Source organism: Delphinapterus leucas, chromosome 18, assembly GCF_059928025.1.
Source record: "Delphinapterus leucas isolate spDelLeu-1000000601 "Yukka" chromosome 18, BTC_Dleu_Yukka2, whole genome shotgun sequence".
Taxonomy (NCBI): Eukaryota; Metazoa; Chordata; class Mammalia; order Artiodactyla; family Monodontidae; genus Delphinapterus; species Delphinapterus leucas.
In genome coordinates this window covers 63,507,662-63,532,405 of record NC_143146.1, presented here as the reverse complement: position 1 = coordinate 63,532,405, position 24,744 = coordinate 63,507,662, and the positions used below count along the sequence as shown (strand labels likewise).

Sequence of the window (24,744 nt, the reverse complement as noted above, 5' to 3'; positions counted from 1 at the left end):
CATGATATCTGGGAAATAAAAGAATCATCAAGCAGGATCAATGAAAAGAAATTCACACGGACATATTACATTGTAGAGGAATGGAGACAAAGGCAAGATTTTGTGTAAGCACATACCTGAGTAATGGCAGCTTAACACATGGGAGCTATAATTACTGGTCCACCCCGAATTGATGGTCTCCAGTTTCAGGGGAGTCCTCTGTGATACCTAGCAACCCTATGCCTGGTCAGCTTCCCTCCAAACCCTCAGTCGTGCACACTCACCCCCATCCACCTTGCTCTCATCACGTACCCTGCCTTCTACTTCACAGAGGGGGTGTTTTGTAGGTGGAATTACCTCTTGTGTAGATCCATGAATTTTTTACACATGCGTCCTTGACTCCTTCTCCCTCCCTATCTTCCTTCTCAGAGGAAAGCAGTCTCCCTTCCTGTTGAAAGCGCCTCCTTACACAGGTGCTCTAAGTCCCAGCCTTTCCTCAGTGACCATGTTGCTATCAATTAATCTGCCTTTCTCCTGTATTTTCAACATCTATTACTTACTTCCTCTCAGCTTATAAACATGCCCAAATCTCTCCCATCTTGAAAAACACCAAAAAACCCCATTCCCCTTATGTTCTTGAGATAATACTGTCCTTTCAGAGCAGGGCTCCCCTCAGAGGAGTTTTAGCTCATTGTCATCACTTTTTTAAACCTCCCATAGCTTTCTTGATCCACTATATTGATGGCTCCGGCTGCAGAGAACTCTGAAATATTCCTGCAAAGGTCATCTATTACCTTGAAATTGCCGAGTCCGATGATCATTTCTCAGTCCTCATCTTATGTGACTGCTCCCTCTCTCTGGAAATTCTCTGCTCCCTTGGCTTCCATGACGAACACTCTTGGTTCCTACCAGCTCCTCCTAGGTTTCTTTCCTTTGCCCCTTAAATATCTGTGATCTTTGAGATAGTTTTCTTGGTCTCTTCCCTTCTTCTTTTCTAAAAGCATCAGTGTTGCAGCCTTAGACACAATTTCAATTCCTGGTCCTAATAGTTAAGAGCTGTGAGACCTTGGGCACTTTTTTTGAACCTCTCTGAGCCCAGCTTCTTTATAAATGGATGATGATAATGTCCACCTCAAGTGTTGTTATTAGTAGAAGAAATATAGTATGTGTAAAGTGCTCCAGGGAGTGACTGGCACATAGGAAGGGCTCAATATATGGCAGCCGTTGTATTATTTTTTTTCTTTTTTTTCTCTTCCCTCCTCTTCTTTTAAACTAAGAGTAGATGGATATTAATAAATATAATAAAAGTTATTGCACACAAATCCAGCTAAACAGAATACTGATTCTCCCAACATTGGTTGTTTATCATCCTTAGAGAAACCAGACTGATATGATAATTTATTACCTGGGTGGAAAAGCAACTTTCAAACTGGTCAAGTGGGGGTGGGGCATGAGAAGGGACACTAATTTTCACATGTATTCATTTGTGTTTTGATATCCCAAAGTTGACTTTTTACTGCTTATTATTTCAGAAATTTTGAAGAATCTGAAGATGAGTTGAGAAATGAAGTAGTAGAATCCCTGGAAAAGCTCTCTACTTCCAAAGAGGCAGAAAAAAGGGAAGAGGTTTCCAGTTCCTCTAAGGATGCTGAAAAGAAAGAGGGGATAGGCATACAGAAATATGCAGAATTAAATGAGGGTTTGTAGAGTATTTTTACTCCATCTGATGACAAAATTTGTATTGTTGATGAAGACCCAGGAACATCAACCACCAGTGAAAATATACAAGTGTGATCATTGAACTTTTTCTTAAATAACTAGTACCTATTACAGTGTCTCTTTGGGAGCAGTCATAAATATACATTTATTGTAAGGGTTTTCCAGTAATCCCAAGGCTTTATTAGTTTTCTTCTCAATTTAGACAACAGGACTAACTTCTGAATTAAAATTAATAAAATTTAATTAAATAATTAAAATTATTTAAATTTTTTAAAATAATAATTTTAAAATTATTTAAAATTAATATTTTTACGCTAAGAAATCTTTCAGATAATATGTGTGGTTGGCAGAGTAATGTGGCTCCCCTCACCCCACATGCACCCAAAAATGTGAATATATTTCATTGAATTATTTTCTAATAGTTTCAAGTGTATAGACTATAAACTTCTGGAAGGCAGGGACTATATCTGGTCTTTGTTTCTTATGATGATCTTTTTATATATAGCGCTTAGCACCATGCTAGCAATGTTTCTTAACTGAGTAAGTAAATACTAATACAATTTCCTCATTAAGACTGTAAGCCCTTTGAGGCAGGAAACTAGACTTAAACTTTTTGTATTAATTATAACAATCCCAGTGTTGAACATGTGCCTGGAGCTTAGCAGATACTTGTTGTACCTGCTGCTATGAAGGACAAGAGTGGTTATATCTAAGTGGTAGAATTCGGCCTGAAATAGCTGGTCTATAATGAAAATAAAACTAAGTTGGCACATTGATGCATTGCTGAACCAAGTAAACAAAGATGAGGAGTGGTTGGTCAAATTATTCCTAAGGTCTGCTTAGCATTTACATTTGGTATAATATTAAATGTGGGGCATGTAAGGGTCAAGATTTCCCTAACTGGGATGTGTCCAGTCTTTTCTATCTTTATTTTCCTGGTGATGTCTGAGGGGCTGTTCTTCCAACATGATGTATAGAGTACATTCTACTCTTTTAGGGCTCAGTATGGTCACATCATGAGGCTAAGAATATTTAACAATTTCTCACCATTATGTTAGTTTCAAACTAGGTAACACATGACCCTGAGGGATTGAAGCATCTTTAATTCTACAGCTCTTTTAGTGGTCAGTATATACATGTTTAATTTACTTTCAGGACATTATCTGGTTCAGACACTGAATCTGCTGGTATCACCCTCATTCTAAACAGTACCTGAAAGCATGGAAAATGAAACGTGGTTCCTGAAAAATCCCAAAGATCAATTATATACAGGAAAAAAAAAAAAAGGAATGTTTAAGGTCAGTGTTTAAGAGTAAACATATCAGGTTTGCTCCAATAACAAGATGCTTGGCTAAAATCTCCTTTAGGTAACAGCCACCCACCCTTATCATTCATTCTAAGATTTTGAGTTCTTTGCTGTAAATTAGGAAGTATTCAATGTGATAAGTATGCGTATCTGCAAGGTTTTTCAACCTGCTCCAGCCCAATTCACCTTACCTATCTTACACACACTGTCACCTTAATCATGTTCTTGAGGCCCAGTTCTGATTACTTTACTCTGGTTTTAGGCTTGGCTACATCTGTTAAATTGAAACTATTGATCAGACCTGCATATGTCTTTAGAATAAATTTTGTTAGAAAAATCATGCGTTTTGGTAACTATGTATGATATCTATCAACTTGATCATTCTTTAAATAGTACCAAGAAGAGTTATCAACCCTTAATCTCCCTTCTAAGTGTCTTGTAACAGTTATGCATGATCCGAGTGAGCACATAGCACTAGAGTATTGGAACTGATGCTTCTCCAAAGCCAAGGGTGGCCTTAATTAGGGTCGGGAAAGAGGAATAGTGGGTGAGGTAGGGCAAATCACATGGGCATAATTTGATTCTAGTAATTTGCATAGCTTCTTGTTGTGGTTTAATGGAAGTAAATTTTTAAAAAAATTTTTATTGGAGTATAGCTGATTTACAATGTTCTGTTAGTTTCTGCTGTACAGCAAAGTGAATCAGTTATACATATACATATATCCACTCTTTTTTAGATTCTTTTCCCATACAGGTCACCAAAGAGTATTGAGTGTACTCGAGTTCCTTGTGCTATACAGTAGGTTCTTATTAGTTATCTATTTTATATATAGTAGTGTGGGAAGTAACTTTTTCATTGTACCCACTGACACATTTAGCAGACACACCTTCACGTATTTATTTATTCATATCATAGTTCTGGAGTCTAGGGCACATTTACATAATTAAATACACAAATATTCTGAAAGCACTGATAATCACTGGCACCTATCTCATATTTTTGTCTGGAATATGACTTTGTAAAATACACTGAAAATTATTAAAGTGTATGAAGCTCTGTAGCATTTTATATGTCTGAAATAATATTCATTTAAAAAAATCTATTAAACCTGACAACCTATTCCTGGGTACAAGAGGCAAAACAGTTTTGTTTTGCCTTTAAAAACTTGTTTTCTTTCTTTAAAAAAAATTCTTGGCATGTGGAGCTTGGGAATATTAGCAGTAGATAATAAATAATTCAGAATTGGGAGACTACATGAGGGGTGTAAAGGCACTGTACTGGGAAAAGTATCTAAGATAATAAAACCACTTCTTTAGATCTTACTTAGATATAGACTTTGTACCTATCAAATCTAAATCATATTTAGATACAAATAATTACTATACAAAGAACATGTAACATGTAGTTTGTTATGCACAACTGGAAATAAGAATGTGAATCACCACTGCTGTAGGTTCAAAACAGCGTGTTTGGACCACTCAAAAGCAGTGTCTTCCAGGAATTAATAGTCACTCAATTTCTCCAGGCAGACAGTAGCTGACATATTGCTTTGACATTCTTCATGGTATCAAGTATTCAGAAACAAACAAACATTTAACACCACATTAGGAACACTGAAAGGAAACATATATGCAAAATTTCTAATGATAGGTTTGTGATAAATGAAAATCATTTTGAAGAAATTAGCTTAAAAAATGTTTTGTGGAATTTCAGAGTCCTTTCTTCCTTTCCTATATCCTCTACTTTTGCTCTGTCCATTTCAATTTCTTTATCTTCAGTCCCGTGATTTTCTTTGGGTAGATGGGTAAGGTGAGTGGACAGTGGTAATGAATCTTACTTCAAAGACTAGCTATAAGAAAAAGCACCAGGCTGGGGGGTCAGAACCCCCGGGTGGTAATCCTGATTTTGTCATTAAACAACTTTGTGATACTGACAGAATCAAAGTTCTTTAAATTGTTCCTGTCTGTAAAGTTGAAAATAAGAGAAAATTGGACTAGAGAATTTGTAGGGCTCCTTCCAGCTCCAATTTCCACCAGTTTTTCTTTTCTAAATTGAATACTCTCCAACACAAAGCTACTCTGGTGTGTCAGAACATCCTGGGACTCTGTTTTGGTGCTTTTTGATCTGATGACAGAAAATGGCCTGCAGACGAATCAATAATGTAATTGGAAGCAGATAACGAAGCTGGGTGGATTGATGAATGGACAAGAGGAGACTGGAAAGGAAAAATGTACCTCTTTCACATGCCCGTAACACAGAGGTGTATCAGACTGTGAAGGAGGTCAATTTACTGAACTAGAAGGAACTGATTATGTATGCAGAAAATGTCAAAAGTTATAGGCTCAACAGCCATATTTGCACATGTATATATTCACTTTTCCATGCTAGTTATTCAGGATAGGAGTCCTGTTAAATTATACTGATTCCTAGTTACTGGCTTAGTAACAAGAATCTACAAAGGATCGTAATGCATTGATAAAGATAGGATTCTAGAAGACATTTACTATATATTGTTACCTTTAAAGTAACTTTTATAATTTTCAAAGTACTTTCACATACTTTCTGTGTTCCCTGTTTTCTTTACAACTATGAAAGGCAGTGAGGACAGCCATTACCATCTCCAGGTTACAGAGAAAGAAGCTGACACTCAGAACGATTAGGAAGCAGCTTTAGTGTCAAAAGGTCAGATGTTTGTAAATGATGAAGCTGAGGTCAGATCCAGCTATTCTACTGCTAGTCCAGTGCTCTTTTCAAAATGCCACCTCACTATCTTACAGTGCATGATGCTGATTACAGAGACCATGTGGATGGATCCAATTATACCTTCAATATCAGAAAAACAACTTACCGCGATGTTCTGACTCAGACCTCTTGAATGACTTCAAAAAGCTGACTTATAGCCTCTGGGACATGAAAATGTTAAGGGATAATGAGAGGTCCAAAAAATGTACTGATAGCACTAAACATAAAACTATTTTCACAAATACCTAGTTAATGGAAAGGATTACTGGCAGTACCCTGGTCTCTACATGCCCACGCACACACATAGAGCAATCACAGTGAGCCTGTCTTCTGACTACATGCTTTTAGAACATGATTAACTCTGCTTAAAGTTTTTGTTCTTTTAAGAGGATCATTAGATAGATTCAAAAATTTTATCCACAATATTGCTTGAATTTAAACGTACCAGAATTTTTCTGTGTTCCAAAAATGTCAAAATAATTCTAAAGTACTAATCAATTATCAATCACCCATTTTTTCCCCAATATTTCCTTTTTTCTAAAAGGAAATTCTCTTTCCTGATTTCTAAAGTAAAGTGATTTGATAAATAGTATTTTAAAAATATGGATTATACCAAAATTAAGATTGTTCATTTTTTTCTTTCAGACCCATATTTTTCAGAATTTGAGACCAAACACTAGTCTAAGATTTTTATATTTAAACTATATAAGGTTACCTTTTCCACTTAGGTAATTTTGCCTGTTTCCACTGAAATAAATACCTTGGTTATATACATACTGCTGAGGGCCTTGCTTAGACTAACTTTATTACAATAGGGAATGAGTTTAGAAAAATATTAACATATGAAGGTATCTAACCATTTTATATAAAATATCTCTAGTTTGTACAGATACGGAATTACTGAAATAATTTTTCCACAGACGTTAGGAATGTCACTTCAAACTCCTGATCGGAGAATCTGCTTACAGATGCACGAGCATTGTTCCTGATTTGGAGTCTCTTTTCCGCAGACATGGAAAGAATATGGGCCATAGTCTCAGCGTAGTCTTCTTCACTTTCAGCCAGAAAGCCAGTTCTCTCGCCTTGGTGAGGAACGACAATGTCGAGCTTCGGGCCCCCTGAATTGTGTGCAAGGACAATCGTGCCGGCTGCCATACACTCAACAACTCCTAAGAAACAGAAATCATGTCGTCTTTTAAGTTTCTGAATGTGTTCATAAGAACAAGGATGAGCAGAACCCTTTACAAATTTTAAGATTCACGGGCGATTTAAGTAAATGTATGTCTACAAATGCACTCGTTTAACTTCCCTGGTGAAAATAATTTTACGTTTTTTAGTCATCAAAGCTTCATAATAATGCTACTTGTCTTTACTAAAACAGACAAGTAGATAGAAGAACAGTCTATAAAAAGTAAATATACTGCAGATAATAAAGCAAAGAAGACTAGAGAATGTTATTAGCAAGATGGTAGATAGCTAGTGGATATTAAAAGATAAAAAGGGGTAAAAAAGATATCAAAAACATTAAAAGTTGAGTATCGGTGTTTTAATCTCATCGAAAGAAAATCTCTGCTTGTGACATTTTTCCTGATATGTGAAGCAATCCATTGGCAAAAGTGTGTATATTTTTCTTCCTATTTGTAAGATTATATTTAATGATACGCTTTTCTTTGTCAAAGACTCTCACTGCAGGCAGCGCTATTTCTTGTGCCTAAGAATGTTTCTGAAAGTTGCATCACTAATGACACTTGCCAAGTTGAGTGTACAGAAAGTTTCTCACATCCTATTCAAGTTAATATCAAGCACATGTGAATGCTTTAGGGTGAGGCTGTAGTACAGAATGCATAAATTTTGTCCCCAGGAAATCTGAGACAAAGCAGGTGCTGGATGGGGTTTTTTTCCTATTCCATGAGCTGTGTTAATTCTATCTTTGGTAGGCCTTATGCTTGAATAAACCAGATGTCTAATCAATAAATTATTTTCATGCTCGGAATTTCCGGGTTTTTTTTGTTTTTTTAGAATTTCAGGTTTTTGTACTCTAGCACAGGTTGGTCTTATTTCTTACTGTAAGAAAACTTAACAGCAATGTGATTTAAGGTTTTGTTGTGTTTTTTAAGAGGGGGATGTGAGTGATTTAATTCATGGGTACCTTTAGAACCTGAAAGATAATCCCATTGCCTTTATTTTTCTAATTAAAGAATTCCTAAATAATTTGAAAATATAAAATATTCCTGAATTAGAAAAAAAAGGTATCAAAAACAAAATGTTCAAATTACAGCATTAGGAGAAAACAGGAAAAAAGTAAGCCATCTTCGTGAGGCACACTAAGTAAAGCTGGTGCTTCTGTTACTGCCTGAATTTCTGGCAAATCTGAGACAACTGTGTGCCGCCCAATAGCAGTGCTGAACTAAATGAAAGTTTTGATTAGTTTCTGCCAAATGATGTAGGTTAGGATATAAATTATTCTAGCCAGCCTTTCTTACCCATGTTTCTAGGGAGAACTAAGCCCTTCAGAAAATGATTTGGTTTACTGTTTTCTTACTTCTCCAAAGGATGGTACAGGCTGATATCATCCTAGATGCACAGGAGAGAAGTTAAATCATTAACAACTGTTTCTGCAACACGGGTGAAATCTCTACAGAATTTTCTGCTAATGCTTTAATTTGAACTCTTATTTGAAAAATATGGATTACACCATAATATTCTGTTCTAGGCTGGATACCGTTCCTCTGTACTTTCTTGGAGACTTTGACCTAATCAATTTTACCCTCTCCCTCTACTTCTCCCTCTCTACTGGCCCCTTCCTATCAGCCCTTAAGCTAGCTCAAACTCGTAAGAACAAAGTCTCTGTGAGGGTGTACACACACACACACACACACACACACACACACACACACACACGCGCGCTCTCCAGGTCACAAGTCCACCCCTGGCCCGTGTCTCTCCTTCCCTCTCACAGGTAACTCAGGGCCCGCGTGGGCTGCGCTCAGCGCTCCACTCGCCCCCCACCAGTGACCCACGCCCACTTCTCCGTCGACACTGCTCTCGCCCAGGTCACCCCCCATGCCCTCATCTTGCCCAGTATCTGGGCAGCACTGGAACCTGTCGCCCTTTCCCTTCTTCCCTAAACCCTCACTTCCCTTGGTTTCCATGACTCTGCCTGGTTTCCTTCCTTCTCCTTCACTGGCTACCCTTCTGCCAACTTGTGGCCTCTCACTGTTCTCAGCCTTTTGCACTGCGGGCCTCCTGTTGCTCTACAGACTCCCCTTAGGCCACCCCGTCCACATGCACATCCACGCCCACTGGGCTGCGGTACCCACCCAGACAACTCTGCAGCTTGTATTCCTGGGCCAGCTCCCTCTCCTCACTCCAGACTCACACGTACGAGGCCCGCTGGACACACACACGTCCCTCAGCCAATTCCACTCCACGTGCTCGAAACTCAGCCCCTCACTGCCTCTGCTCTTGGAGGCCTCTGTGGGCGAAAGCCACCACCATTCACAAGGCTGTCCAAACTGAACACCTGAGGCCATTCCAGTAATGAGCACACAATCAATAAAAGAACTGAAAGGTTCTTCTGAGGAGCCTACCTGGAGACAGGGGTTCTCGGCCTTTGATGCACAACAGAATCACCTAAGGGGCTTTCCCAAAACACCTCCACCTGGGCCCACCCAGAGATTCTGATGTGGCTCCTCAGTGGGATTAGCATGAGGCCCAGGAATCTGAACCAGCACATCGATGGGGTTAGGTGGGGAGAGAAAATACAGCAGTTAAGAGCAGAGGCTGTCTGAATTTGAATCTGGGCTCTATCTCTTACTGTGTGACTGAACTTAGGCAAGGTCTAAACCCTCTCTGTGTCTGAGTTTACAAAATGGAAATAATCATAATACCTATTAAGTGACGTTCCAGAGAGAGTTAAATCAGATAATACTTGTAAAGACCTTGAGAGTGACCGCCACACAGTGAGTGGTCAAGAAACATTAGCTATTATTATTGATTATATGTTTTACAGGGTCTCAAATGAGGAAAGCACACGTGGTGGACTCGGGGAAGAGACTGAGGACTTGCTGAAAACTTCCGGAATATTATCATTTTATCAAAATCACCTAATATGTATATCTCATGGCACCAAACAAGTTGTTTACAGGACAAACTCACCAATCCCAAAATGCTCGTTCCACATGGTATGCAGACCAACTGTTGCTTCAGACAAGTAATTCTTTAATTCATCAAATGGAATGTTTATTTTAAATTCCATGTCTTCTTGAACTCCTAGGTCCTCAGAAAGCCTTCTCAGTTGGTTTACCCTAAGTTCATCGTCTTGGTTACGACAGCCTCCAATGAGGACAAGTTTAAGTGGAGGAAGTGACTCAGCCTCCTTTTTATTCAGCAATTTAGCAAAGGCTCTGATCTGCAAAGGATGATTCTTTTCAGGCCTGAACTGGCCAATCGAAACCAGTAAATGTCCTGAGGTTGTCTTCTCCTTGTGTAAGGGAATGTCCAGAAATGTCTGCACATCACAAGGTGGATAAACAACATTAGTGCAATTCCCAACCTTCCACAGTGAGAGAATATGGTTTAGCGTCCAAGTAGAATTGACCATGACTACATCACTGCAAGAACCAGCAAGCCCATATATAAAAGCAAATAGATAGTAGTAGATAAGCTTTACTTTGCTGAGAAAAGGATTCCTGGTGATGAAGGCTGCATTGTTAAATCTGACATTTTGATTCTTCACTACAGAGAGCATGTCCGTGCTGATGGTGGGATAATGAACATAGCTTCCAACTCGGCAACGGCCTAAATACCTAAACAGAGGAAGCGTGAAAGCATAGCCCATAGAATCGATGTAAACATCGGGAACACACTGCATCAGAGCTTCCCAGCCAAGAAAAATGGATCCCAGACTTTGGCCCAGCAGTGTGAAATGAGGATAGAGTGAATCTTCCACAAGGTAGCGCTTCCTTAATAAAACAAACTTCACTGGGCACGTTAATCTGATGTTAAATCTTCTGAAAGCACCTTCCAGTATCTGTTGACCACTGACATCAGCATCACCAGTATAAACAACATAAACTGCTTCAGGATACCTAAAACAGAATGTAACAGTTAAGAATTTCATTAGTTTAGGTTAAAATCAGTTTAGGTTGTAGATAATTATTTTCTCACAATCATAAAGCAGCTTATTTTTAGACTAAAAAAATGTTTTCCACTGTTTTTTACTGACTCCACTCCCTCCTGGGTCTTCCACTGCCCTACAACTAAAATGTCAGTCCTCCAAAGGAGACTTCTAGTTCTTTGCTTTTCCCTCCACTAAGACTTTCCCTCCAGCAGACATCAACAAAATTACTGATTTATAAATGAGACATTTTCATTTTTAAGAAGTATTCAAAAATTTTGACAACTTTCTCAGCATTATAATGGTAATGAAATATTAATAAAATATTCATAAACAAGAGTTACAATTCACTAAAGGTATCTTTAGATAGGATCATAAATGCTAAAGCATTAGTGTTTTTAATCTGAGAAATGCACAAAGGTTTTAAGCTAACCTTGTGCCTGCATCTCAATTAGATATAATTATAATGGAAATATGGAAAAGTACATTCTTATGATTTTAACACTTTGGCCTCACTCTGGCTGTGTTTATAATTATTCTCTGAGTCATATAGAACATTTATTAACTTACCTAGTGTGAGCTACTAGGTTCTACAGAATAAGGGATGGTGGAGAGTCTTTATCCTCAAGGAGCTCAGTCCAGTGGAGAGAACAGATATATAAACAAATAATGTGCTGTGTACTGATGAAGACCCCAGGATGCTGTGATGTCTAAAGGATGAGCATCTAATCACTCCTCCCTAGCCCCCCTCCCAGCAACTAGATTGAGCCTTTTAAAATGTAAAAAGGATGGTCATCTATGGCAGCTTAAAGATGGCCACAAAATCTTTGACACTTTTCCCGTTGAGAGGTGGATCTATGTCCCCTCCCCTGGAGTAACAGTGGGCTCTTGACTGCTTTTACCAATAGAATATGGCAAAAGTGACATTGTGCCAATTTCTGGACCCAGGCTCTAAGAGACTGGCACCTTTCTACTTCACTCTAAGGGGAGACAGCTGTCATGTAAGAAGTCCTGCTATCCTGAGACCGCCATGTTGTGTGCAAGCCCAAGCTAGTCACACGGAGAAGCTGCTTGGTGACAGAGATGCCTGACCCAGTCATTCCAGGCCAGGAACCAGATCTGTGAGGGAAGAAGCCTTCCGACAACTCCAGCCCCAGCTGCCATCTAACTGCAACAGTTTGAGCGTGAAGGATTCCAAACAGGGCCTGTCAACTTCGAAACTCTGAGAAATAATAATAAATTTTTGTTTTAAGCCGTTCAGTTTGGGGTGGTTTATCAAGCAGCAGTAGATAAGCAGAATATCTCTGTTTAAAAACCCTCATATGGGGGCTTCCCTGGTGGCGCAGTGGTTGAGCGTCCGCCTGCCAATGCAGGGGACACGGGTTCGTGCCCCGGTCCGGGAAGATCCCACATGCCGCGGAGCGGCTGGGCCCATGAGCCATGGCCGCTGAGCCTGCGCGTCCAGAGCCTGTGCTCCGCAACGGGAGAGGCCACAGCAGTGAGAGGCCCGCGTACCGCAAAAAAAAAAAAAAAAAAAAACCCTCATATGGTTTTCCACAGCACTTGGAATAAAGTCTAAACTTCTCACCCTGCTCGCTCAAGCCCTGCGTACTGGGCGCCGCCTCCCTCTGGAACCCCCCTGCCCCCCAACTCTCTCACTTGCTCAGCAGGGTTCAGCCAAACTGGATTCCCTTCTCTGAACAAGCCAGGCTCCTTCCAGTCTTAGGGGACTTGCAGCAGTTGCTCCCTCTGCTTTGAATTCTTTTCTCACCCTCACTGTCTTTTCATAAGGCGAGCAGGAAAGCCTATGTTTAGAACATGGGCTCTAGGAACTCAGTTCCCCTGTCTGTCAAATGAGGATAACAGTACAGTAACCACCTCGCTAGGTTGTAATGAGGACTGAGTCACCTAACCCATGTGAAACACTTCAAACCACGCCCGGCAGACAGTAAAAGGTCAGTAAACGTCAGCTATTTTTGTCGGTCAGAATTTAGTTGTGCTATTTCCTCAGAGATTGTACCTAATTTACTCAGTCTAAAGGGTGGGGTCACTCTCATATTACCCTATTTGAATTTCTTATATAACACTTCTCACCATTTGATATTTTCCGTTTATTACCTTGTCTCTCTCTCAACTGAAATCTAAGGTCCATAAGAGGGACTTGATCTATCTTGTTCACCATTTAAATTCAACCCCTTAGAATACTGCTTGATATTGGTTGGCCAAAAAGTTGGTTCGGGGTTTTCACAAGATGTTACAGAGAAACCCGAACGAACTTTTTGGCCAACCCAATACATAGTAGGTCCTCCCTGCTTCCCCCACTCCCCAAATATAGGGAGATTGAATGAAAAGTGTACTGTAGCTTATGCTGAGTCAGGAAAGACTTGTAGGACTTACCTAAGGAGAAAAAGGTTATTTCAGAAAAAAAGGAACACTAGATGGAAAGGCAAGGAATTTTGAGAGGGCGTGATGCCCCTAGGTCAGTATGCTGGAGCAAAGTATGTGTGAGGGGATGGGAGGGATGAGAAACAAAATGTGGCAGGAGCAAGATGAAAACGTATCTTCTACGTCATACTAATTATTTGGATTTTTTTTTCTCATCAGTCAGGTAGAGGAGTAATAGGGGTTGCTGGGGAGTACGAATACAGATATCATGAAACTTGACCACTGCCCTCAAGGGTAATCTAGAGACAAGGCTAATGCACAGTGTTATGAGAAGAAAAGAACAGTATGGACTACAGTAGGAAGGCTTCAAGGAGGTGGGAATTAAGCTGGGATTTAAGAAAATTCTCTGGATTTAGGCAGTTATGGGAGATGGCAGAGGATACACAGGGATGGTGGCTGGAAGCCAAGAAGGGCCAAGAATGTAGAAATGCAGAGCTACGGGCATTACATGGGAAGACTCTGAAACTGAATGAAGGGCGTGTGCCAGGAAGTAGGGTCGCCATGGAAGGATAATAGTTTTCCTCATATAATGAAACAATAATGAAACCTGTATTTTGCTGTGCCTTTTCTTTTCTTGTGGGATAGGGGTGGGGAGAAGGAAGCCTAGAACATTAAAAGATGTGTAACACCAAATTCTTTCTAACATGGTAACTTACTTAAGACTATCCAAATGATAATGATATCAAAATCAGAATCAAATAGATGCTTTCAGAGATTATTTCCTGTGTGCCACCATTGACTGAAAGTATTCAGGTTTAAAGTGCTTCACAGTACTTGGTATATTTCTGTTTATTATTCAATCTCTTCTCCACATACTCTCTCAAGTTATCCCCACTAAATTATGCCATGAAAGGGCAGATACTTCCCCTTTCTGTTTCTTTATCATATCAAGTAAAATGCAGTAGCATATTGTAAGACAGGTTGGCATATGAGCAGTGTTTCCTTACTGAAGAATAGTTTAAAAAAGGAATCCCTGGCTATGACTAGAGAAAGATACATTCCGGGTAATGATTTTTTACAAAAATAGTAACAATATACCAAATTGTTAAGAAAGATGCATACCTACTTTTTCTGAAGAGCCCTTAAGGCACACCATAACACTCTTTCTCCTCCTCCGCCAGCGTTGCAGTAGGGATGGAAAAATGCAATCACCGTTCGATTTTTCCCAGTTTTGCTAGCTGAGCCCGACTTTTTCTTTCTCTGTAGCAGCAGTCGGATTCCCCAAAGGACAATGAGTAGACACACACATAAAACTCCACATACAATTAGCCCAGGGAAGAATAATGAATAAAAAAACCTGAAATGAGAGGGAAAGGGGGGTGAAAATGGATATAATGCCCATTTTAAAAAGGCTACAAATTAAAGTCTACTTTCACATAACTGCTTTATATATTAGCAGCAAAGAAAATTTTTATAGCTTGTGAGTCTAACAAAATACTGTTATTAAAATTCTAATGCTACAAAATATCTAATGTCAAAAGTGCAGGTCCCCTTTAATTACACAGCATGTTGGCAATTCAACGTACTTTTTCTTTTTAATCAGCAGTAAAAATCAATGTTGAGCCACCTTTCTCCTAACTCAGTATATGTGTTAAGGGATTAAAATAAATTTAATTATTAACCTAAACAAGATATGACTGGGAAAGGCATCTGACCCTCAAAATGACAATATGTAATCCAAAGAAATATTCCATAGTCAATATTCCACAGCTAAAAGTTTGGTGAGACACTAAATCATCTTTATTATCTCACTTTGCCTCAAGCAGAATTTTTTTCCTTTTTCTTTTTTTTTTTGGCCTTGCCATGTGGCTTGTGGGATCTTAGTTCCCCAACCAGGGATTGAACCCTTACTCCTGCAGTGGAAGCTCAGAGTCTTAATCGCTGGATGGCCAGGGAACTCCCAAGTAGAAAAATTTTTGAGGAAAGGGGAATGGAGCTTAGATTTTTCCAGTTCAATTCTGAGTTTTGCATCTGATCTCTTTACATGACCCTGAAACCACTGTCTTCCCATGTGCCTCACTCCCACAGTCACTGCTGCAAGGTTCTCTATTACTGCCAGGTCGACTGAGGCTCTGCAAAGGACCCAGACCTGTTCACCACCATATCCTAATGCCTAGCATCATACCTGGCTGAGAAGGCAGTCAAAAAACATTTGTTGACTGAATACAAAATTTTATTACATCCTCAGATGTCTTTATTTGGGGGGGGGGCGGTGTTTCTATACGACAAATGTGTCATACCGAAATGCAAGACTTTTAATAATAGAAACCGTTATCTTGGCTTTCTCACAACCTTATGAAACAGTACTTCATGTGTGTAAGAATTTTTTTTTTAACATCTTTACTGGAGTATAATTGCTTTACAATGGTGTGTTAGTTTCTCCTCAGATGTCTCTTAAATTATAGTAAATTGTTTTTTCAAGGTATGGTTTTCTTATAGGGTTGGCTAATATAGCTGGTACCTAACAATTTTTTTTAATACGCTGCCTACCCTTTATAAAGGATTTGAGGGGCCTACAAGACATAAAAACAATAAAATACTAAAACTTAAATAATGAAAAGTCAAGACCAGGGAACGTATATGGTTAAAGTATGTTGGGGCGTGGGGAGGGGAGTGGAGACAGGGGTGGAGGGCACAGAGATGCAGGCTCTAAATTTGTACACAGTAGTGAACAGCAGATTGGGTTCTGGGCTGCTTAGTGACCAAACCAAATAGGGGGATATTCTGTGTAGTTACATGGTTTTCATTGTCCCTAAGTAGAAAACATACAAATTCTTTAGAGGAATAAATATTTTATTGATATTTAGTTTTGAAATAAATTTCTCATGCGGGATTTCCTATTGTGAACAAGTCCATTACTTGATGATTTGGTCTCAGGACACCTTTATAAATCTTAAAAACTGCTGAGGACTCCATCCAGTTTTTGTTTACATCAGGTTTCTCAACCACAGCACTACTGACATTTTGGACCAGATAATTCTTTGTTGTGTGCATTAGAGAATGTTTAACTGCATCCCTGGTCTTGACACACTGGATGCCAGGAGCATCCTCCCAAACAGGACAATCAAAAATATCTTGAGACACTGCCAAATGTCCTGCAGGGGCAAAATCACCTCTGACTGAGAACCACTGTTACACTGATAATATCTACCAATATTTAACATATTAGACATTAAAAATGAGAAACTTTTTAAAAATTATGAATCCATTAAAGAAAGAAATCCATTATATAACATAAACATATTTTTATTTTAAAAAACTTATGTTTTCTAAACCAAAAACAGTAGTAAGGAGGGTGTCACTGTTTTCAATGTCTGGCTTAACAGAAAACAGTGGCTTCTCATATGTGCTTCTGCATTCAATCTGTAACGATACGTTGTTCTGGTTCAAGTATACAAATAAAACCCAGGCTCACTCACATATGTAGCAGGAAAAGAGAGGAGTATTTTTAAATGGCCTATTCTGGCTACTAATACTCTTCTGTAATACTATACCAAATTAGACAAGTGGCAATTTCTTAACAGTCAATTGCAACATGGAATCTGAAACCCTAACAATGCCCTTTCCATGCTCTGTTACACTGAAATCTATTGGTTTATCTTGCCCTTTGAATGGAACTTTTCTGTATGTGTGATTTTGTAACACTGTGACTTATTTGGGCAATATTGGTTCACGAGTAATGGAGAGTTTCCAAATGTTGACACATTTCTTTATACAATACCCCAAAATCACATTTGTTAAGATTACTACCCATCTCATCAGAAAATATCTCTTAAGTATTGGAAAATGGTCAAGGTCAGAATGGCAGATACAAGTTTCCCAAAATTCTAACTTTCACTTGAAAACTCAAACTTTATCATTAGCAACAAATTCTGTCACTTGTTTTCTTTGTTTCTGTTTTTTTTTGGCCGCACACACAGCTTCCGGGATCCCCGACCAGGGATTGAACCTGTGGCCCCTGCGGTGGATGCGCAGAGTTCTAACCACTGGACTGCCAGGGAATTCCCAGTCACTTGTTTTCTTTGAAGTGACAGGGTCAATCATTCATTTTCAAGAAAATATCTACTAAATACCCAAGTCAGTTTGTCTGTCAGTCGGTCTTTCAAATAAAAACTGTGTCCTGTAAAAAGTAGGTGTCTAATTCAACTTGCAATGTAGACAATCATACTAGAGGTTTTCCTTGAGATAATCATTTTACTTCGGTATGTCGAAGTGCTTTATGTGTTCCCCCCATTTTGTCATACAGAATATTAAAAAGATATGTACTCGGGCTTCCCTGGTGGCGCAGTGGTTGAGAGTCCGCCTGCCGATGCAGGGGACACGGGTTCGTGCCCGGGTCTGGGAAGATCCCACATGCTGCAGAGCGGCTGGGCCCGTGAGCCATGGCTGCTGAGCCAGCGCGTCCAGAGCCTGTGCTCCACAATGGGAGAGGCCACAACAGTGAGAGGGCCCGCGTGCCGCAAAAACAAAAACATAAACAAACAAACAAAAAAAGATATGTACTCAAGGGTTGAGATTTAAGAAAATTAATAATTTTTACTGCTTCATCAAGGACATTCTTAAGAAAAACTGGCTTTAGCAAGTGCATGGAGGTGAAACACAATGACTACTAGTACAGTTTGATGTCACTGCCTTGATTTGTGCTAAGTAACAGTTTTATCCACCATTACTTTTGCACTATCAGTGCAAATGTCAACAAAATGAAAGAGGCAAACGTTATCCCAACATTATTATAAAAATAATTTTGACCTTGAGGACCCACTGAAAGGGTCTTGGGGATTTGCAGGGGTCTATGGACCACACTTTAAGAACCACTGCTGTAAAGGATGAAGAGAGCTTGACAGAAGTGGTAAGATTGGCCACTTAATGTTTGGAATATATCAGTTCATAAAAGCCGTATTATCTTGGATAGTTAGCTTTCCCAGGACAAGACAAAAAGTCTGTTTAATTTAAAATGTAGCTGACTCACAGAATCCAAAGATTTTTATGACATTTCCTTCAAATGACTTAAGTGGGAAAATAAATGTGATAGGATTTTCAAACTGATCTATTCAACTGAAAATCAGGGAAAAAAATCATATTAATGACTAAAATTGAGCCAGTCCTTTGTTTTGAGTCTGTTAGTTTCAAAGATACACCTACAGGTTCTATAAAGAAATTTATTAAACATCCTACAGTACTTGCACATCAAAATTAACCATTTTAGAATTTGTTTAAATATAACTAAAATGTGTGCCATTAAATATTTACTCATATTTAAACACAAGACTTTGAAAAGGTAACTGTAATCAACAGTGAATCATTCCATTCAGCAAACTTTTATTTAGTCATTATTATGTGCAAAGCAGGGAGTTCGGGATATTTCAAATGGCAGGGAAGAATATGAACGCTCTGAAAATACTTTCCTGTTCCAATGATTTAAATAATCATTACAGAACTTGAAGTAGAGGGGGCAATAATGAAGAAATAATACCTGAATTTTGGAGAGAATACATATACACTGCTATTCAGGATGCTATCGTATTAATGATAAAATTTCAACCTGAACAAAAATATGTAGGTGTTAAAAGAGCTGTGTAGGTAGAATATACTATGTCTTCTGTTTTACTAGTGTAAGTCAACACATGTAAAATAAGTAGTATTACAACAACAAACGTGGAAAAAAGGTCTGGGAGTTTTTTCACCAAAATGTTAACAATAGTTATCTCTGGATGGTAGCATTCCTGGAGACTTCTGTTTTGCTCATTTATTTCCTAACTTTTTTACAAGAAACAACGTATTACCTATGCAATGACGACAAGGTAGAAATATTTTATTTAACTATTCTTACATCAATCAGAAAAAAATCAATGGAAAATCAAGAAGAGGATTCAACATAAACTTGACATTTAAATGACATATGCTAACAATGACAGTTCTGGTGAGTGAAAGAAGACAAACTAAGACAAGAAAAAGGAAGACCCGGCTTCTTCTTCACCAAAAAGAACATGATAGATTGGAAAATGATTCGTGGCTCAACCATAAAGGAAAATGAGGAATGAATGCGAATAACTTATGACAGACGAATAGGAGTGCGAATAAGAGAAAGAAAAAGCTAAAGCCGGGAGGGAAACTCGAGCCCTCAGCCAGCAGTGGGGCAGGGAAAGAAAACGCGGTAAACTGAGTCTTTAACGCAGCCTCTTTGTCTATCTAGAAGACCCCAAAGGGAGAGGAAACGGTCACTGGCCTTGAGAAAATAGCTTAGATTCGTGACAAGGAGTTAGCATTAGTCTAATTCTCTAATTAGTCTCAAGCATTAGTCGCACTGGGAGGACAAATACAACTGCGGCACAGAAAACGCCTGCGAGCCCACACCACCCGCTCCTCACCTCAATAATTCGCCCAAGTACCAACCACTTGCGGCGACCGCCATCTTCTGCTGACCCACGATCTCGGGAAGCGCTTCGTTGTTCCTCTTCTCTATTGGCTCCTGAGGAAACGTACGGTCACCCCCGCCCACACAGGGGCGATTGTGCATTTCAATTGGTTGCTGGTAGTAGCTTCACACGGCCTTCCAGCCAATAGAATCTCCCGCGGGGGTGGAGAAGTTTTCGGCGTGGCGTACTTTGGCCCGGCCCCCCATGGGCGGAGCCACAAGGGGCGTTGGGCATGGGGAGGGCGTGGCCTGTGATGGACAGCCGGCGCTCCCGCCCTCGGCCCCCTCCCCCACTGAAGACCCCGCTCTGGCGCCCCCGCCCCCAGTCTAGAGCCTGCTGCCCGTTGGAGACCAATGGGAGGCTCATGCGCGTCTCAGATCGATTTTCCAAGTGCGGAGTTCACTCCCGCAGCTGCTGTGGCATTTCGGACCCGCGGCGCCCTGGAGCCAGGCGCGGCGCTCCAGAGGGAGCTGCGCAGAGCGGACCCGAAGCCGGCCCTCGCCACGCCGCACCTTCCCAGCCGGCGGTGGTCGAGCCTTGGGATCTGCATCCCCCGCCCTGGTCTACGCGGCTCGCCCTCCCTCCTTTTCTCTCCGGCGCACGCCCGAGGCTGAAGACCTCTGCGCACCGGCCCGTGAGGTAGCGGAGACCCGGGAGGGGGGACGGGTCCGCCTCGCCTGCGTTTCAGCTCGGCCGAGGACTCTCGGGCACCGGCAGGCCCGTCTCCGGGTGTGGGTGAGGGTTCCCGGCCCACCCTCCCCTCTGGGGCGCAGTGGCGCGCAAGTTTGAATTAGCAGGTGTGATGAGGGCTGACGACTCCTCGTCTGAAATGCAGGTGTCGGTTTGGGTTAGAACCAAACCACGAGGGTACCATCCACTGCGCGCTCTTCTTCTCCCGGGGTTTTAACATCGCGCTTCTCCTCCCCTGACCAGGTGACCTTGGGCTCTGGGCTGCATCACAGAAGAAATTAGTTCCTCCGGGAGATGAAGCCTCAGCAGGAGAGACAGATTACAGATCGTGAAAAGGCAAGTCGGAGAGTGAGTTTCCTTGCCGGGGCTCTGTGTGCGCACACCTGCCTGGACGACCTTTCGCGCCCGTCCGCGGTCCTTACTGGGTTCCTTGGTGTGCGCGGGGGAGGCCCGGCGCGTGGTTTGTTAGAACACCCTTTAGGAAGGGCATGCTATTAACTGTTTTTCAGAGCAGTTTAAAACGCACCACTTTTCTGTTCGTCTGCTGTTGAGAAGTTTGATGCTGGAGAGGTAAAGTGAGAGTTGAGTTGCTGTGTAAGATCCCTGATTGGTCAGTACGATTAAATTAGCTACCTTGAAAAGTTATTCAAGAGTTGGTGCATAGACCCCTTTATGATCTATCCAGGTCCTGCAACGGTTGTTTGTTTTTTTTGTTTGTTTTTGAAGAACTATTTTGAGTTCATTTAAATCATGCAAGTAATACATTAGTGCGGCCTCTTAAAATGCAAATAGTACAGAAATATTTAGCACGAAAAGCAGATCCATTTTCCAGTCTTTTTCTGCTCATGTACATACGTCTTCATTCATTCAGCAAATGCTCATTGAAAACTTGATATTTTTCAGGCACAGTTTTGAAACGCACAGTGGTGTTAACATGTTATCTATCGTGTTAATGCTTATCTATATCTCCAGAGAAATCTTTAGGTTCTTTTGTGTGTGGTTTTAGAATATTTGCTTGTTTTACATAAATGAGATCACGTAGTGTGTATTCTCCAACCTCCAACCTTTTTTGTTGTTGTTGTTATTTTTATTTATTTAATTTATTTTGGCTGCGCCGGGCCTTAGTTGCAGCACGCGGGATCTTTTTTTATTTAGTTGTGGCATGCAGACTTCTTAGTTGTGGCATGCATGTGGGATCTAGTTCCCCAACCAGGGATGGGACCTGGGCCCCTGCCTTGGGAGCACGGAGTCTTACCCACTGGACTACCAGAGAAGTCCCCCTCCAACCTTTTTTTTCCCCCCAATTTAGCAATATATTTTGGAGATTTTTCATGCTGGTACATAAGCATCTGTGTTACTTAGTTTCACCTCTGCACAGTGTGGATGCACCATAGTGTATTCATTCTTTTCTCACGGGTGGACATTCGGGTTGCTTCTGTTTTGACCCCCTCACAAGCCATACTGTAGTGGACATCCTTGTATGTGATTTTTCATGCTGACCTTTGAGTATTTCTCTAGGATAGGTCCCCAGGCCAGGATTGCTGGTCTGAAGAGTAGCCTGTGCCTTTTCTACAGATTTCAGAAATCAATTCGACAACATTATTGTGTGCCTTTTTGGGGTGAAATTCATCTAGGCCCTGGTGGCGTTGAAGTGAAAGATAAATGGATTAATGGATGGACAGAGAGAGGCTGGTCAGTAGATGATTCTTCGTGGGATGACTCTGCATTTAATGGAGGAGCTGGGAGAGCACCTGTGAGGGAGGGGCAGCTTGTATGGAAGAGGAGATTCTTCCAGCCCCCTGCCGTGCCCCCATCTCTCTGCCCAGCAGAAAAATCCTTATCTTTCCAGATCAAGCTCAAGACCTGCCTCTTCTTGACACTGTGTAACTGCCTCTGCTCATGCCACACCTCACCCTCTTCTGGATTCCTTTGATAATGGTATTAGCCAACATTATTGAGCTTACTATGTGCTGGACACTGTATTGAAGCACTTTATATTCCTCCAGGTACACTCAGTTAATCCTCACAAAACCTTTTGATGTAGGTATTTTCTTGTCATCACCATGTATTCAATAATTTTTTTAGTACAGGCATACCTTGGAGATACTGTGGGTTCAATTCCAGACCATCACAGTAAAGCAAACAGGCATTTTTTGGTTTCCCAGTGCATATAAAAGTTATGTTTACACTGTACTGCAGTCTATAAAGTGTCCAATAGCATCATGTCTAAAAGAAAATGTACATATCTTAATTTAAAAATAACTTTATTGCTAAAAAATGCTAACCATCATCTGAGCCTTCAGTGAGTTGTAATCTTTTTGCCAGTGGTGGGTCTTGCCACTACCAACTAAGAATTGTCACTCACCACGTGGTTCTACAAGAATGAAGTCACTGGCCACTGCAGTTACTGACCTTCAGCACACCCTGAAAGGAGTTAAGGGCCGAGGCAGGAGATCAGGAATGAGGTACTCTGTGCTTTGGGAAAAACTGGCAGAACAGGCCTTCAGGTAGTTAGATATTTTCAAGAGATTTTATGAGCCCAATTTCTTGTATCTTCTCATATCTAGAAAAGCACTAAAATCATTAATGGAGACCTCTGCTCCTCGTGACTAGCAGCAACCTTCTGCCAAAAGGTATGCTTGATTGCATGCATCTCCCCTTCACTAAAATCGTATATATGCTGACTCCCCCCCATCCCCCCACCTCACCCCACCCCCTCACCTTCGGTCAATACCTCATTGTGGATGGCTGCTGACTGATCACGTGGTGGTTGCTGAAGGTAGGGGTGACTGCTGCAATTTCTTAAAATAAGACAGCAGTGAAATTTGCCACATTGGGACTTCCCTGTGGTCCAGTGGTTAAGACTTTGCCTTCCAATGCAGGGGGTGTGGTTTCAATCCCTGGTCGGGGAGCTAAGATCCTATGTGCCTCGCGACCAAAGAACATGAAACAGAAGTAATGTTGTAACAAATTCAGTAAAGACTTTAAAATGGTCCACATCAAAAAAAATCTTAAAAAAAAAAAAAGTTTGCCACATCGATTGACTCTTCCTCTCGTGAGTGATTTCTCTGTAGCATGCAATGCTGTTTTTTTTTTTCTTTATAAACTTTATTTATTTATTTATTTATTTTTGGCTGCGTCAGGTATTCGTTGCTGCTCGCGGGCCTTCTCTAGTTGTGGTGAGCAGGGGACTACTCTTTGTTGCAGTGCGTGGGCTTATCGTTTCAGTGGCTTCTCTTGTTTCGGAGCACGGGCTCTAGGCACACGGGCTTCAGTAGTTGTGGCCCACAGGCTCAGTAGTCGCAGCACACGGGCTTGGTTGCTCTGCGGCATGTGGGATTTTCCCGGACCAGGGTTTGAACCCATGTCCCCTGCATTGGCAGGCAGATTCTTAACCACTGCACCACCAGGGAAGCCCGCAATGCTGTTTGATAGCATTTTACCCACAGTAGAACTTCTTTCATAATGGGAGTCAATCCTCTCAAACCCTGCCACTGTTTTATCAACTAGTTTGGTAAAGTTTATGTAATATTCTGAATCTTTTTTTGTCATTTCGACAATCTTCACCAAGAGTACATTCCATGTATGAGCAAACCACTTTTTTGCTCATCCGTAAGAAGCAACTCCTCATCGATGAACGTTTATCATGAGATTGCAGCAGTTCAGTTACTTCTTCAGGCTACACTTCTAATTCTAGTTCTCTTGCTTTTCCACCACATCTGCAGTTATTTCCTCCACTTGAACCCCTCAAGGTCATGAGGGTTGGAATCAATTTCTTCCAAACTCCTGTTAATGTTGATACATTGACCTCTTCCCATGAATCAGGAATGTTCTTAATGGCATCTAGAATGGTGACTCCTTTCCAGGTTTTCAATTGACTTTGCCCAGATCCATCAGAGGAGTCACTATCTATGGCAGCTATAGCTTTACAAAACGTATTTCTTGGGCTTCTCTGGTGGCGCAGTGGTTGAGAGTCCGCCTGCCGATGCAGGGGACGCGGGTTCGTGTCCCAGTCCGGGAAGATCCCACAGGCTGCGGAGCAGCTGGGCCTGTGAGCCATGGCCGCTGAGCCTGTGCGTCCAGAGCCTGTGCTCCGCAACGGGAGAGGCCACAGCAGTGAGAAGCCCGCGTACCGCAAAACAAAAACAAAAACAAAAACATATTTCTTAAATAATAAGATTTGAAAGTCGAAGTGACTCCTTGATCCATGAGCTGCGGAATGGATTTTTTTGTTAGCGGGCATGAAAACAATATGAATCGCCTTGTATTGGGTTGGCCAAAAAGTTCGTTCGGGTTTTTCCATAACATCTTACAGAAAACACGAATG

The 24,744-nt window shown here is 40.9% G+C and overlaps 2 protein-coding genes across 3 annotated transcripts in view; one reads left to right on the top strand and one right to left on the bottom strand.

Moving 5' to 3' along the window:
* NEK5 (NIMA related kinase 5) overlaps positions 1 to 5,613 on the top strand; it is a 67,045-nt gene extending 61,432 nt beyond the window's left edge. Inside the window, 1 exon segment of the mRNA XM_089899623.1 lies at positions 1,512 to 5,613. Within this exon segment, the coding sequence (XP_089755749.1) occupies positions 1,512 to 1,773 (262 nt within the window). The 3' untranslated portion in view covers positions 1,774 to 5,613.
* On the bottom strand, positions 2,785 to 19,782 carry ALG11 (ALG11 alpha-1,2-mannosyltransferase). 2 transcript variants are annotated; one of them, XR_016388711.1, is made up of 5 exons: positions 19,680 to 19,782; positions 14,378 to 14,608; positions 9,906 to 10,837; positions 8,231 to 8,321; positions 6,808 to 6,916 (listed from the first exon to the last, which is right to left on the bottom strand). XR_016388711.1 is itself a non-coding variant. In XM_022574754.2 (4 exons), the coding sequence occupies exons 1-4, from the start codon at positions 19,721 to 19,723 to the stop codon at positions 6,645 to 6,647; spliced, it is 1,479 nt and encodes a 492-aa protein (XP_022430462.2). In that variant the 5' UTR covers positions 19,724 to 19,782; the 3' UTR covers positions 2,785 to 6,644. The 2 variants fall into 2 exon arrangements, 1 of the variants encoding a protein (XP_022430462.2); XM_022574754.2 differs by lacking the exon at positions 8,231 to 8,321 and having other exon boundaries at positions 2,785 to 6,916.
* Between the last annotated feature and the right edge of the window lie 4,962 nt (positions 19,783 to 24,744).